Here is a 16,480-nt window from a genome sequence, read left to right on the forward strand (position 1 = left end):
GGTTGCTAGGCGACCACACCACTCCCCTTCCCGCCCCTGCTGCGCCTCTGGCTGTTCTCGACCCCAGCCAGTCCCGAGCGACGGCGCGCGGAGCTGCAGTGTGTGCAAGAGAGTGTTAACCGAGGAAACGTCGCGGCCCGGGAGGCAGCCGCCCCAGCGCAGGTGGACGCTGCTCGCCTGACCGTCCGACCGCCGCCCCTCCCTCCGGGGGGTCCCGAGCTGACGGATGGGAGGCACAGCTCGCGGGCCCGGGCGGAAGGATGCGGGGCCGCCAGGAGCCGGACTCCCGCCCCAGCAGCGGAGGTAACGGCGCCGGGGGATAACGGTCTGGGGCGCCCGAGTGAGCCCCTGAAACTGGCAGGCGAGGTCGGGGGGCGTGGATGGACTGGACTGGAGGTTGAGCGAGCCCCCAAGCAGGAAGGACGAGGGAAGGGGTCTGACTCCCTCCCTGGGACTGGCCCACCCTTTTCCTCTCCATCAGCTCCCCTGCCCCCAGCCCAGCGCGGGAGTGGGCCAGAGCGGAGTTAGGGAAAGAAGAATTCCCACCCTGGGGATTATTTCTGAAGTCCTAGATCGGGGGTATATCGTAAGGAGCTCTGAGAAGCTGGGATTTTTTGTGGGGCTTTTTAGCAAACTGGGGGATACAGGGAGCAATACCTTTTCAAATAAGCCCTGTTGCTCAGAGCAGATAACCAAGGGCTTTGCCGTGAGGGGCTCTGCTGAGTAGGGCTTTCTGTGGATCATGTTTTGAGAGATTCTTCACCTTGCATTGTATTTTACACCTTAATGGAGAGTAGGGACCACCTGCCCACTTCATTTGCATGGAGACTACCTTTGGGTAATTTTCTTTGGCTATTTATAGGAAATCTTGTAGGTCTTCAGTTGGTCTTTTTCTCTGTAAATGTGGACGTCTGTCCCATTTTGTTTGTTTTATTCATGCTGTTGGCAAAGAACCAGTCACATCCAGAATTTTTGGCTCTTGTCAATGAAGCAGTTCCCGTTAAAGGTATAATTTTATCAGAATGTAAGCATGTTTTTTAGAAAGAACATTCCGAAAATATTTGTAGTGGATTTTCTGTTTGGTTTTTGTTTTTCGTTTTTTTTCTCTTTGTATTCCTATAACACATCGATTAAGAAAACTCTAGAACTAATTTGACAAAACAGTTTTTATAAGCCACTAAAATATTTCAGCATAGTTTTAAAGATTAAAAAAAATTCTTCCCTTGCAGCTGGCTCATTAACATTGTATTCATAGTCTATCATGTAAAAATGATACAATGAAATGCTGATGTGTGTTACTGGGAAATCCGTGTTCTTGGTGGCAGATGAAATACATTATTCAGAGCCATCTTGTGGATTAAATAAATCCTCTCCGTCTTTTGTGTTCCCTTACAGCGGTGGAGGCACAGTGTTAAAGAGCAGAGAAATGATCATTTGGCATTTAGCTTCCACCATCCACCAGAAAATTAAGTGGGTAAAGATGTGGAATCCAGTACATTTTGTAATTTAGAGAATCCCTATAGTATTTGCTGTAGAATTCACTGTATTTTTCTACAAGTTAGATAGATGTTAAGTAGGAAAGTAAATAAATAAAGAGAAAACAGCCCTAAGAAGGCCTTTTATTTCTTGCTTGTGAGACCCAGAAGTGCGTAGACTGGAACTACTCTTCCCTTTACAACATGTGGCCAACGGCTCAGAGAGGAAGGTAGAGTAGCCAGTGGTAGAGCTGAGATTAGAATCCAAGTCTCCGACTTGAAAATACAGTTCTCTGTCTTGTTTGTTTGTTCTGGTTAGCTTTTAGGCTTCGAATTTCAACTAGCCTTCGTTTTCAAGTAGTAAGTTAAATGAGATTCTTTTGATAGCCCCTATTGTTAACAACATTCAGAAAGTAAGACTTATGTTAACGATTTCAAAATATAAACCTAGAGATGCTGTCCTTTCTTTAAAAATAAAAAAAGGAGGAAAAGTTGGGTTTCCTCTCTTCCTCTGCCAAATACCCCTGTGGTGTGTATTCAGTGCCAAAATGCAGGACATTTGTTTGTCTTAATTATTCTTTGTAGCAGATATGAAGCAGTTAAGACACAGGGTATCTTGGAAATACAAATTTATATACTTCAGTTACTGACAGATTTTATCTGTAATCCTTTCAACTAGATTGGGTGATGGTGTCTATGATACCTTCGTGATGATAGATGAAACCAAATGCCCACCCTGTTCAAATGCACTCTGCAATCCTTCTGAACCACCTCTACCCAGAAGACTAAATGTAAGTAAATGAAGTAATTCTTTGAGCTCTAATGGGCCTGGAAAGGAGGAAGTGCTACTTTGAATGGTCAAGGTACAGTTACATCTCACTGGTAACCCAGGCTCTTTTTTATTCACTTTTGGTTTCTCTTGACTTTGAAATAACAATTTCTGTGGTCCAAGTTCAGCTTTTCAGAATGATTTTGATTTGGAGCCCACCTATTCCTTTCAGTTACTGGGGTAAATAGGGAAAAAAACAACATGCTACTTTTATCTAGATAGTGGTTATTTTTTTAATAGAATGATATGTACAGTATATTATGATGGCTCATTTTAACAAGAACAAGAAACAGAAAATACCTCTGAACTTACAGATCTGCAGATTTTCTCTGCACGGTAGAAATGCAGTCCTAGCTTATTAGTATGCTTAAGAGAACCATTTTATAGATCATAAATAGAACTTGAACAATACATTTTGGTTTCGATGCATTTAATCATTTTGGAGCTTGCAGACATTTAGCTTTTGACACCGTTTTACGTTTAAGAGAATAAATTAATTCCCATTCCCTCGGCACTCATGGAGTGGTAGGGAGAGCAGGGTTTGGACAAGTTCCATGATAGGGAGAATCTCTCCTGTGACTTTAAAATTTGCTGCATGTATCATCAATGAACAAACTGAATAATTGAGTAGACTAATTTATCAATAAGTCTCCTTCATATTTCTGTTTAAGACCTAAAATTATTTCTATGTAAAAAACTGCTTGCATTTTTCATAGTCCTTCCCAACCGTTTGTCAGCTTTTGCCATTGAAAATCAACCCCTTCACTACTTTCAAGGCTAATAATATTACAAAATACGGGCTACGTATATTTGGAAGGCTGGTCACCCTATTTTTAATCTCCTTTCTGAAGTGCAGTAAGTTTCCATTCTCCACAAGCTTATTTTTTTTAATATGTAAAAACCTCTAAGAGCTCCAGAGCCACCTATATACTCCTTGTGCTGACTATCAGATTTCGTGGTTACTTGCTGACAATTAGCGCATCTCTCTGGGAAACTTTTACAGTCGGTCATCATGTGACTTAAAGTCCATTTTAACTTTACTTCAGAGTTGGCCAGTGCTAATCACCATATAGTAGGGCAATTAAATTCTATGTTTCAGGATCAAAATGAATTTTTTTACTGTATGGTATTCAGAGTAACACAGCTTGCAAAACACAAGATTTTAGATTCTAAACCAATGGTGTCTTTGCAAATTTTGCTGAAAAAAGTGCTTTTGACCTCTTAGTAACACTTATAGTTCATTATGCCATGACTCCATTGCGAGACGCTATTGCTCATTTCACAGAGTCCTTTGGCTTCATTGTTTATCCAAGATGCCCTTACATTCTTGTTGTAAACTATAAAGCATCTGCTCATAGGCTTTTATTGGGTTAGCTTTGTGTTGCAGAGATTTAGGGTGGAGAGCGAGGGAGAGGGTGGTGTTCTATATCTGGATGAGAAGGATATTCCTTTTCTGAATTTCTCAGCAAGATCTTTAAGACTTGATTAACACAGTTGAAGATTCTATTTGAAATGTCAAGAGTGCTCCAAATTGATCAGCTCGGTGCTTTGTGACCACCTAGAGGGGTGGGATAGGGAGGATGGGAGACGCAAGAGGGAGGAGATATGGGGATATATGTATATGTATAGCTGATTCACTTTGTTATAAAGCAGAAACTAACACACTCTTGTAAAGCAATTATACTCCAATACAGGGGTGTTAAAAAAAAAAAAGAGTGCTCCAAATTAAAAATGTATATGAAGCATTCTTAAATAAAACATGATTAATCTGGCATCATTTGTCTCTCTGGATATAATTACATAGTTAAAATATTTGAAGTCGATTGCAGACATTGGTCAGTTATTGTGATTATAACCCTAGACTAGAAATATATAGTGTTTTGTAACTACTTTAACATGTGTGAAAATTGTAGATTCTCCTAGAACAATGGAAGGAAGATTTTATTTATAGCACAGCAGACTTGATACATAATTGATTCAGACCAGTATTTGAGTTATTACAGGAAAGGAAAGAAAGCTAAGGCGAGAACCCCCTCCCTGTGTGGAAAAATTCCTTTCTGGAATTCTTCAGATTCATTGGAGGTTCAAACCTTGACAGTCCACAGAGGACTAGACCTGAAGTGTCTTGTTCTGTTCTGTTCTGGGAGCCACACTTGCAGAGAGACATAACGTGCAGCCCATAACGTGTTGAGAACGTGAATAGGATATAGTAAGGCAGCCTGACCCAGGCTGTGTGAGGTGGAGGATGTGATGGGTATGATGAGCCTAGAGAAAAAGTGGTGAAGGCAGGACAGCCCCTGTTAGGCATCTGAAGGGCTTTAACGTGGAAATTTGGACACTCCTGTGTAGTTCCAGAGGGCAAAATAAGACTTAATTTGCAGAGAGAGAGATTTAGGCTCACTTTAAGGAAAAACCATGAGTCAGGAAATCCAAATGGCATCCTTAATCTTATTGTAATAGTTCTGTGGAAATTAAATTTCTGTTCTTATTAACATTCTGTACCTGAGACCCTCTCTTTATCACAAACAGAAATGAATACCTCCAGAGCCAGCACAGCCTTACATGTAGGCAGAGTAGGTGAAATACCCAGGGGTGGACCCTGGACCACAAATACCTTTCCTACCAGCTTGTCGTTGATGACTGCGGGTCCTAGAGAGTCATTCCCTTGGGTTAAGGCATTGAGCTTGTTAAAGGACAAATATCTCTGGAGAGATAACCCATTAAATTGCATGGCAAGTTGAAAGGAGGTTTTATGTGGGGGAGAAAGTGGGTGAGGTGTTTCCATGCATCCTAAGGGAGGGCTGATTGTGCAGGCCTTCATGGAGCAGAAGGCATAGTTAATGCCAGATGTCTGGTGGAGGGAGTCTGGAGCTGCAGAGGAAGGTACCACAGAGAGAAAAGCTAAGCTAAAAGGGGAAAGGGAGGGTGTATTGGAGTTTAAACAATATACTGAGAATTTTGCCTAATTGTTACCAGTGTTTTTAACATGTTTTATAGTTTCTGAGGGTCTTTCACATATATTATTAATTATACTTTGATTCACACAACATCCTGCAAGGAGGTATTATTATCCACATTTTAAAGATAAAGAAATTGAGGCTAAGAAACTGGGCTAAAGGTTAAGCCTACCCTGGGACCTACAGTTTTGGAGCAGTGTAGCCAGGACCCCAACCTAGGCCTTCTGACTTCACATTTCTTCAGAATGTGTCCCCAGGACTTTAGCAGTAAATATTTAGATGCATTTAGGTTAGGTAGTAAAAATTTAAGGAAAACTGGTTTAGATGCATGCAAATATTTGGTTTTGTTATGTAAATCTACCTAAAACCAAATAATTATAATTCCCTAGTTCAGCCAAACCTATCTCCTAATAGATTGTAGTGCCTTGAGGTAACCTGTTTTCTGGCACTTTTATAATTGTGAACAATTAGTGCTCATGTGAATGTTAGATGGATGGATGAGACCTTTTTTTTTTCATCCCTAAAAACAGGAATGGTTATTTGACTTCATTGCTGATAAAAAAAATGTTGCATTATATTTACATTTTAGCAAGGTATTTAGGTTCTGTCTGCAAGCCTATTTTATTTTCTTGACTAATGATAGTTCTCTATTTTGGTATCAGAGATCTCTCCTGGTCCGTATCTTGCCTCTTTATTTAGAAACTCAATGCCAAAGTATGGCTACCATCGTACTGGCTGCTTTGCTTATACGTAAGATGGTGCAGTGCCTCATTTTTGTAACGGTAGTACTATATAAATGTTTAAATTGATTAAATGACCTAAAAGAAGCAGGCAGGAACTAATGTCGTGCTTTTATAACTAAATTAGGGGCTGTCTAAAGTATGCCAACACTTAATTTTTTTTCATCCCTTTTTTGTTTTTTATGTTTTCATCTTTTATATTTTTATAAATGGGTCAGGTGTTGTTTGCTTAGGTTATATTAAAATTCTCCTTTTTAAATGGTTGGCCACTTTGAATCATTACCTTATAATTTGTGTTACATTTTAAGAGATCATAAATATAGCTCAGAGCTTCTCTGGAATTATCTATCCCTGATCATAGAGGCTCTCAATCATACAGATCAGGGGTACAGTTATTCAGGGTCTGTTAAGAAAAATAGTTGTTCTTTGAAGTATCCCAGACTTTTTTTTTTTTTAGTGGTACGCGGGCCTCTCACCGTTGTGGCCTCTCCCGTTGTGGAGCACAGGCTCCGGACGCGCAGGCTCAGCGGCCATGACTCACGGGCCCAGCCGCTCCGCGGCATGAGGGATCTTCCCAGACCGGGGCACGAACCCGTGTCCCCTGCATCGGCAGGCAGGCTCTCAACCACTGCGCCACCAGGGAAGCCCAGCCGGCCTTTTTTTTTTAAACAACAGATTTAGCACTTTTTTTCTTCTTTCCTTCTAGCACATTCTTATATTTTTCTTAGTATTTTTTTTAGTGTTTGGCTTTTTCGTTGTCTTTCCCTCCATCGAGTTTCAAAGAATTGTATTTCATTTCAGAGGTATTTAATAAGTAGAGTTTTCTTCTGTGGGTTATTGTTCCTTGCAGGAAAAGGTGATGCCAAATCAAGTAAAAAGAGTTGTATGCCTTTGTCACGTAGGCTTTTGTTGAGGGAGACTAGTGTATGTGTCTATGAGCAAGGGAGGGAGAGAGAAAGGAGACTCTTTGTCTTTAGGAGAGTTTTACAAGAAGCACCCTGGGGCCTTAGATTCTCACTGCTATTCATCAGATACATAAAGAGTTGGCCTTGGTGATCTCCAGAGAGCTGGATTAGAAATTTTGTGATTCAATGAACTGTGTTAGAAAGATGTGATCATTTATTTGGGGACCCAGGAGTAGATGATGAGCCTTGGTTGATTCCAGGCCAAGGTCAACGTTCAGCCCTACTGGAGGATAGTACAGGCACTAGGAGAACCTGGTACCAGGTTATGTTAATGTTCTGGACCAAGATTCAGAAGACCTGGGGGTCACTTCCTGCCTCTGTCCCTTTATCATTTACAGAATACTTTAATATGTATTAATTTGCTCCTGGTACATGCCCTTAAGATTTGGGAAGATACTTGAAACAGTTTGTAAACAATATAGGACAGTATATATATAACAAGTGCCAGATTACGTGGTAGACTCGAAAAGCTGCAGTTAAGATGTGAGTGGAGCCATAGTTAGTACGGGCTTGGAGTAGTTCTAAGTGGAAGAGGGAGGCCTATGTAGCGGGGTTGGGGTGGCCATAGCAGTCAGGGAACCTAAGGATTAACACAACACGAGTTTCTAGAGACTCCTGCTTTTCTTATCTCACTTTTGGGTCTTTTAACTACACAACTGGCATATTTTGTTGTTTTGTTCAGTCAGGGGGACGATTCTTTCATTCTTCCACCGTTTTTAGTGACTCTAACATGGATTCACTTCTCTTTGCCGTAGATCACCACTGAGCATTTAACAAGAGATCCTACTCAGCGCTTTCTGAATGGAGGTGAGATGAAGGTAGAACAACTATTTCAAGAATTTGGCAACAGAAGATCTGATACTTTTCAGTCAGATGGCGTCAACGACTCTGAAAAATGCTCTCCTACGGTTTCTCAGGGTAAAAGTTCAGATAGTTTGAATACAGTAAAATCCAGCAGTTCATCCAAAGCACCCAAAGTGTTGCCTCTGACTCCAGAACAAGCGCTGAAGCAATATAAACACCACCTCACTGCTTATGAGAAGCTGGAAATCATCAATTATCCAGAAATTTACTTTGTGGGTCCAAATGCCAAAAAAAGACATGGAGTTATCGGTGGTCCCAATAATGGGGGTTATGATGATGCAGATGGGGCCTATATTCACGTGCCTCGAGACCATCTAGCTTATCGATACGAGGTGCTGAAAATTATTGGCAAGGGCAGTTTTGGGCAGGTAGCCCGGGTCTATGATCACAAACTTCGACAGTACGTGGCCCTGAAGATGGTACGCAATGAAAAGCGCTTCCATCGCCAAGCAGCCGAGGAGATCCGGATTTTGGAGCATCTTAAAAAGCAGGATAAAACCGGTAGCATGAACGTCATTCATATGCTGGAAAGTTTCACGTTCCGGAACCATGTTTGCATGGCCTTTGAGTTGCTGAGCATAGACCTTTATGAGCTCATTAAAAAAAACAAGTTCCAGGGTTTTAGCATCCAGTTGGTTCGCAAGTTTGCTCAATCCATCTTGCAATCCTTGGATGCTCTCCACAAAAACAAGATCATTCACTGTGACCTGAAGCCAGAAAACATTCTCCTGAAACACCATGGGCGCAGTGCGACTAAGGTCATTGACTTTGGGTCCAGCTGTTTTGAGTACCAGAAGCTTTACACATATATCCAGTCTCGGTTCTACAGAGCTCCAGAGATCATCTTAGGAAGCCGCTACAGCACGCCCATTGACATATGGAGTTTTGGCTGCATCCTTGCAGAACTTTTAACAGGACAGCCTCTCTTCCCTGGAGAGGATGAAGGAGACCAGCTGGCCTGTATGATGGAGCTTCTAGGGATGCCACCACCAAAACTCCTGGAGCAATCCAAACGTGCCAAGTACTTTATTAACTCCAAGGGCCTACCTCGCTACTGTTCTGTGACCACTCAGGCAGATGGGAGGGTTGTGCTTGTGGGAGGTTGTTCACGGAGGGGTAAGAAGCGGGGTCCCCCAGGCAGCAAAGACTGGGGGACAGCACTGAAGGGGTGTGATGATTACTTATTCGTAGAGTTTTTGAAAAGGTGTCTTCACTGGGACCCCTCTGCCCGCCTGACCCCAGCTCAAGCACTAAGACACCCTTGGATTAGCAAGTCTGTGCCCAGACCTCTCACCATTGAAAAGGTGTCAGGCAAAAGGGTGGTAAATCCTGCAAACGCTTTCCAGGGCCTGGGTTCCAAGCTGCCTCCAGTTGTAGGAATAGCCAATAAGCTTAAAGCTAACTTAATGTCAGAAACCAGTGGTGGTATACCTCTGTGCAGTGTATTGCCAAAACTGATTAGCTAATGGACAGCTGGTGTGCTCAGAGATGATATGTAGGTATTTTTAATTATCTTGCAAACCTGAAAATGGAAGAAAAACCCAAGCCCATTCATGGATATGGTTTTGGTAGACTAGATATCTTTTTTTAACGAGGCAAAGCATTTTTATATGACTGTAAAAGAACTCTTGAAGGGCTAATTACCTAACCAGCTTGTATTGTCCATCCTGGGATACATAGTAAAAGGCATTTTATAGGCCAGTGCATCTTTTGTTATTATCGTCAGGTGTTCATCAACCTGTGTATTATTCTGTTGGTTTAAATCCCTTTCTCTCAAGGTAGACGATGTACCAGAAAGTATATCCTGAACATTCACTTCTAGTCTCCCTTGGCATCTGTTGCAGAGGGTTAATTTGGGACATGGCCGTAGTTATAGATGAGACTCAAAGCTAGATCTCTGGCGCCAGCAGCCTGTCCTGTGGGCTCATGCTAGGTGAAAGGGCTCACAGCAGAGTATGGGGTGGGAGAAGCTCCGGGAAGCTGTGGGTCCCCTAGAAAAGTCTCGTCACTGCCTTCCAAGTGGCTCATTTCTCTGCCCTTCAATCCTGTGATGCATGGTGTTTTTATTGTATGTTGTCGTTACTATTTTTATTTATTATTATTTTGCCACTGGTTTGTTTCCTGGGCACTCAAAGCATTTTACAGACATCTTACCACTTCACAAAGTACTGGCTTTAAAACAAGTCATATGCATCCCTCCTCCCATCTCTAAGGAAGATAAAGAAGTTCTTGGCCCCAGAACGTTAAAGGTAGAATCAGCCTGCAAACTGCAGTTCTGCATTTCCATGGACTCTTTCCGTATAAAAGTGATTGCTATCACATAACCCTAACTACAGCTTCATTGCTTTCGCTCCTCTTTCCAGCTATCTGCCACCTTAATGTGCCACAATTTTCTCACTTTCAGTTTAAACCGAAGACTATTCCCTAGACTGGGAGTGAGCTTCAGATATAAGAAGAAAATCCAGAACCTGGTGGTAATCCATTTCATTTTTTCTTCACTTCAACGTCCTCTCTTTTTCTCTGCTAAGATTTAAACAGTGAGGGCAGGTGATAAAACTACTTGCTAGCCAGATGCCTTATTCAGAAGGACGGTGAAAGGGACAGTAACTAACTCACTGCTTCCCCCTGCCGTGCCTCTACTTCCACCCTCCTCCAAAACAAGAGTCCACCTGAACTCTGTCCTGACAGTGTGTCCTTCAGAGTAGACTGTTGCTTTCTCTAACACTGTTCTCAGGACTGTCCAGTTGCATTTTTATGATAGAATTTAGTCTCTACAGATTCCATAAGGTCGGAACGAGGCTGTTTTTGTTGGGCAGCACAGTCACAAAAAGAAGGAAAATGCCATGGGCATGTTACTTAAGGGACTTGTGCCTTAACCAAAAGTATTCCTCACAGCACAGGCTGTGAGAACAAATGTCCAGAGCATGGCCCCAGCCTCTCAGGCACAAGGACCACAGGGCAGAGAAGGGTTCAGACTGTGACCTCAGCCTCTTAAAAGGGGGATGTCCTGGTACTTCTGGGGACTGAGCAAGTGGACTATTTAAAACCTTAATTATTTCCCCTACCCCTAGTTTAGGGAAGGCAATGGCATATGCAACTCCTTTCAGCCCCCTAACTCCTGCTGAGTGCTCTAACTTACAGAGAAGTTGTGTAAGGCTCCTGCCTTATCTAGGCAGAGCATATGGTGAGGTGGCCTTTCCAGTCGTTATCTGTGTGGGAGACCTGCTCTCTTAAGCAAACTGTGTTGAAAGGACTGCAACCCCAGACGCATCTGCCACGTGCAGGATTTCGATGTTTGTGTTGTCAGTGAGATGTCTCCTTGGTCAGCCAGCATTGTGTGTGACTTGGGAGAGAAGGGAGCCTGTGGCTGAGGTTGGCATGTGGTCTGTTTTTGTGTAGTGAATGGACCATGAGGTTACAGAACCTGGGCCAAGCGACAGGATATAGACAACCCATGACATTGTACCAATTCTAGAAAGCTCTGGGAGGGTGAATGGGTGTGTTTATGCCTAAATTTGGCAACCTAGAGGGTGACGCAGAGCAGAGTCATTCAAGTTGGCATGACTGTCTTCTGCAGGCCGGTTCAAGTTCGGGGAGAGTGGGCTGCTCTAAAACATGGCATTTGTGCCAGATGGATTTGAGGAGGTTTATGAGTGTGTTTCAACTTTAGGGACAGTTGTAGTTTTTAGAAGCTGTCACCCTTTTTCCAGCCACTGTCAGATTTTTGCTTGGATCCCTGCCCAGCCATAGCACTGAATGACCAAACTGGATCAGAGTTAGTACAGAGATTCAGGCTGTGTCTTACAGTTGCTGGATTGTTCTTCAGCCACTTTACCATTTCAATTAAACAGGTCAAGTTGGTTGACTTTTTTTAAAAAATATTTATTTATTTATTTGGTTGCACAGGGTCTTAGTTGTGGCAGGCGGGTTCCCTAGTTGCAGCTCGTGGGCTCCTTAGTTGCGGCTCGCCGGATCCTTAGTAGCAGCGTGTGGGCTCCTTAGTTGTGGCAGGCAGTCTCCTTAGTTTTGGCTTGCAGGCTTCTTAGTTGTGGCTCACCCGTTCCTTAGTTGCGGCACATGGGCTCCTTAGTTGTGGCATGTGAATTCTTAGTTGCAGCATGCATGTGGGATCTAGTTCGCTGATCAGGGCTCGAACCTGGGCCCCCTGCATTGGGAGCGTGGGGTCTTAACCACTGTGCCACCAGGAAAGTCCCACCTTCTTTTATTGATTTTTTTTTTTTTTTTTTTTTTTTACAGTGTGGAGTTGGAGAGCAGAAAGGTACTCCAAGGTTTGTTCCTGGGTGTGGGTTTGGGGGGCTTGGAACTACATTTGTTGAATCACAGTAAATGAAGTAGTATGCAACATCATGAATGAGGAACACTCTGTATTGCTATTTGGAAACTTGATATGAGGCTCCCAATCTCAAAATCAATGCAACTTTCTCCAGGGGTCAGCTATTCAGAAAATCTTGGCTTCAGTAGGAGGTCTAAGGTATATGGGCATTCAGGAGGATCTGCCCAGTCTTCCAGACAGAAACATTTCCACTATCGTGACAAAGGGATGAGGGCAGTTTGGCTGGGTTGCGTTGTTCCCTGAAGTGTGTGGGTAGAATGGCTTTTGTAGGTAGAGGGCAGGGACCGGGCTGATTCATCTTTGCAACACCCTCACTTGGGAGCAGCAGCCAGCACCTTCCCCACCCTTCACCACCACCATCATCACTCCCTCCTCATCTCACTTGGTTCCTCTGAATCTGGATCCCATGATTGTGTCTCGTTGGCATCCTCAATTCCCCTTCCTCCTTGCCCTTCTCACTGGACTAGCCTCATAATGCCTCAGCATGGACCGATTATACATCTGGATTCTCACCTGCATTGTCCACTTTTGGGGGAAAGGATTTTTCAGTTGTGAAAATGGGTACCCCACAAAATACCAGGCAATGAACCTGCAGCATTGTCTCATTTGCTACCTCTGCAGGATGGGAGTTATTATCCCCATTAACCAGATAAGAAAACTGAGGCTCGGTTAGTTCTTTTTCGGTGGTAGATTTGAGGAGCATCTTGGGGAGATAGAATTATTTATGCCTGCCTTGTTTGTCAGCTAAGAATAGCTGCTGATATTTTAATTTTATAATGTCAGTGTTTGACGCCCCGCCCATCTTGATTAAATTATCACTTTATTTGGTCAAGATTTTTTGGAGCCAATGAGAAGATTGACAGTAGAAACCAAAAGTGTTTGTTTTCCTTACATCTCTGAAGGTGACAAAATCTGGAAGAGGAAATGAGGGTGAAGTCCCAAGTTTCTGATTGAGCTCTAGGAATGAGGTGGCAGGTTTCTTTATATCACCTGTTATTATCATTGTCACTAGAATACAAAGGTCACTGAATCTTACTGCATGAGTTAGTTTTATCTTTAACCACTCAGCTCCAAGAGAATGCCAGAAACTGTCTGCTAATTGTCTTCCGTGTGTCTTCTCCATGTCTTACTTCTGGAGATGATGTTCAGGTTTTTTAAAGATACACTGTTTCTAAGTTGAGAAATGGGAGAAACCGTGTTCTAATGTATTTCCTTGACTGATCTGTGAGCACCGCCTTCCCAAAGCCTTGCCAGCTACTACATGGCTTGTCAGCAGTCCTTTGGGTGTTTCCCAAAGTTCACTCCAATTCAGTAAGAGTCAGCAGTGAGGTGTAGCACACAACAGGGGCTTAGCAGGGAATGCAGAGATGGGTGGGTGATACGGTCCCAGCTCTTCCTGACCCAAACTTGCTGTGACTGACTTTTAGCCAGTCCACTTCAGTGTCTTCACTAGCAGGCAGTGGACTTCTCTTGCTGCTCAGAGTGGGCTGTGGGCCAGACCAGCCTCATTAGCATCTCCTGGAAATGCAGAGTGCCGGCCCCATCCCAGACCTTATCAATCAGAATCTGCCCGTTAGTTAACAAGATTCCCAGGGGGTTCACGTGCACATCAAAGTTTGAGAACTGGATTCTGAAATACACGCTAACAGCCGTCATTCTCCCCTTGCCCCAGGAATGAATAAAATAGTGAGGAGACTTGGGTTTGACGCCTGACTCTGAATATATTTCATCTCTGACTTGGGCAAGCTGCTTCCTCTGGAGCATCACAACATTGAGATGTTTCTCCTGATTCAGGAGAATGGAGCTTAAACGCCCAACACCCACACAACTCTGACCCGACTTTTCTAACGGTAAAGTGAGAAACAAAAGCCAGGACGCAAAGGATGGAGCGGGGGTCACTGTTTTTCACTTTATTTTAATTTATAGGAAAATGTAAATACAATTCTAGGTGGAACTTTTAAACGTGTTTTAAAAATTACTTGAAAAAAAAAAAAGCATTTAAGTCAGATCCATTTGGCTTTCCTTGCAACCTTCCCAAGCTCTTTCCATTCCAAACTGCCATCCAGGCAGGGACTCTTCTCACCCCTCTTATTGATTTTTAAATTTACAAAATCAACCGAGTTTCCAAATTGTTATTGACACAGTACAGAGCTGGGTAGGAATGTTTGTTTTATCTCATTCCTAAAATCATGTTTTTCCTTCAACATGGAAAATTGGCTAACGCAGCCAATACCTGCTCCTTTTATTAGACTCCACCCCACTTTCTACCCTCACGGTGATTGATCTGTCCATCATGTGCCGTCACGACTTCTCCTTGTGTTAAGAGTGCCGGCTTCAAACGGGCACTCCCGTTCATCATGAAGCTCTGAGTCAATCGGTTGTGATGCTACCGAGCATGTGTAGATGGTGAGGGTGCGTTTCCAGCCATGTACCAGGAGTGTGCTCGCCTCTTGTCTTCTTTCAAGTTGACCTGTGTAGTCAATCTCCCACCTCTTCTTTTTGAGAGAGGGTAATTGGAGAAGGGTTATGTGAGGCCACCTTCTTCTGGTCCGGTTTTTGACACTGATAATAATGAAAAGGAGAATGCAACCATAACCTATGATATAAAGATTCTGCTTCTGTCTCCCAGGGGCTCTGTGAAGAAGGAAAGAGTCTAACCCGCATCTCCTTTCCCAGATGAAATTAATTTATGACCATAGTAGTATACTTTATTCCTAGGTGTTTTAAGGTGCGGATTGGGACAGACAGGTTAGCTGGCTAATGTCATTATATTTTAGTTTTCATGACACTGAATCTGTTAAGAACGGGGTTTCTCGCGTGATCAAAAAACTGAACAAAAGATTAAACAAAAATTTCAACTGTGAAACAGTCTGGATCTGTAGCAGCTGGTCATGTTGAAACTTTCTGTTTTGCTGAATTCCTAACTAGGCATAATTAAAGTTAAATGCGAAATTTTAGGTAGCAGCCGATAAATTGTTCTGGGATTTCCTAACAGAATACTGCTACTACTTTAGTGAATCATGGATAACTCTTTCTCATTTACTTTTGATTATTTCTCTTTCATCTATTATTCAATGTCATGAACACGGAAGTTGGAAGAGTGACAATGATTGTTCCAGACTGCGTCTGTATGCTTTTTCTCCTTTGAGAATTAAGGATAAGAGCTTATCCTTTGAACCAGGTAGAACTGCCGGAACACGCTCTCCTCTGTCTCTTCAGTCTCGCCAGAGGTGACCAGTCTGTACAGCCCTATAAATATGCACAGAGCAACTGCAGGCATCCACAACGTGAACAACCTGGAGTCTTCCAAACAAGGAGAGAGAGACAAGGCCAGGGATCAGCAAATCAAGGAAGAGTTGTCCTCTGCCAGGAAACAGCCTCTCAGTTTTTAATAATATTTTTCATATCCTCTTTTCAACATAACATGTCCCACTTTCACCTTCAAGCTGTGCTTCCTAAAGCCCAAGATTTTAAAAGAATTTACTTCCAAACCTGGCCTTCAACCAGAATGTGATTAGGGGTAATCCTCTCCAAGTGTCTGTCAAATTATGCCTGCTAATTTCAGCGAGAAAAGTTTTTAAGTGAACCCAACCATGTAAGGACTAAAAGCTCTCTGGTCCCTGAGAGCCATAGCCCCTGAGATAAGCCAGAGCTACAAATATATCGTCTAGACTTTAAAGAAAGGATATGATTCTTAATATAGCTCAGCAACCACTAAGTGAAGCCCAAGCTCTCATAATTTTTTCTATGACAGGAGAAGCCTGCCTGACAGTTGACTCGAAAGATTCTCACCTCTTCTGCTACCACAGAAATAAACCAAAAAGAAAGGACTCCCCTAAATCAGGCCAGATGGTGACCTGTGGCTATTTCAGCTCAGGATGTCAGCCTCTAAAGCATCAGGTTTGAATCATTTGGGATCATGGGATTCTATCATTGTTCACTTGAATCTGCTGACACACTTCCTCTGGAAAGCGCAGTTTGGCATGGATGAGTCAGTGTTTCTTTGGTTTTTTTTTAAATTTTAGGTTGTTCGTTTTTTAAAAAATAAAAATTGCTTTGAGAATTTTTCAGCATCTCATAACTGTTTCAAAACCAAGGCTGACAACTTTCCCAGCAGGCCCTGAGTGCTATACTCTGAAATGTTCCCAGTGTGGTAGGCAAGTTATCAATCACTGAATTTTTAGGGCTGTGCTGCAGGTACAGCCTCTCTTAACTTGATGACAATGACAGAGAAAGAAAATGCTCGAAAAAGAAAATATTGGGATGAGAAAAGGAGTGGAATGAGAAACAGCCTTG

The 16,480-nt window shown here is 42.8% G+C and overlaps 1 protein-coding gene across 3 annotated transcripts; it reads left to right on the forward strand.

Moving 5' to 3' along the window:
- Positions 1-64: 64 nt before the first annotated feature.
- DYRK3 (dual specificity tyrosine phosphorylation regulated kinase 3) lies at positions 65-16,241 on the forward strand. Of its 3 annotated transcripts, XR_003794659.1 has the most exons (6): positions 65-303; positions 2,155-2,266; positions 7,722-8,851; positions 10,235-10,304; positions 12,088-14,034; positions 15,277-16,241. XR_003794659.1 is itself a non-coding variant. In XM_029231053.1 (5 exons), the coding sequence occupies exons 1-5, from the start codon at positions 227-229 to the stop codon at positions 12,175-12,177; spliced, it is 1,479 nt and encodes a 492-aa protein (XP_029086886.1). In that variant the 5' UTR covers positions 65-226; the 3' UTR covers positions 12,178-16,241. The 3 variants fall into 3 exon arrangements, 2 of the variants coding, with proteins under 2 accessions (XP_029086886.1, XP_029086885.1); XM_029231053.1 differs by having other exon boundaries at positions 12,088-16,241; XM_029231052.1 differs by lacking the exons at positions 10,235-10,304; positions 12,088-14,034; positions 15,277-16,241 and having other exon boundaries at positions 7,722-9,536.
- The last annotated feature ends 239 nt before the right edge of the window (positions 16,242-16,480 follow it).

The sequence above is a fragment of the Monodon monoceros genome, unplaced genomic scaffold (assembly GCF_005190385.1).
Source record: "Monodon monoceros isolate NGI ecotype Baffin Bay Population unplaced genomic scaffold, NGI_Narwhal_1 Super_Scaffold_18, whole genome shotgun sequence".
Classification (NCBI taxonomy): Eukaryota; Metazoa; Chordata; class Mammalia; order Artiodactyla; family Monodontidae; genus Monodon; species Monodon monoceros.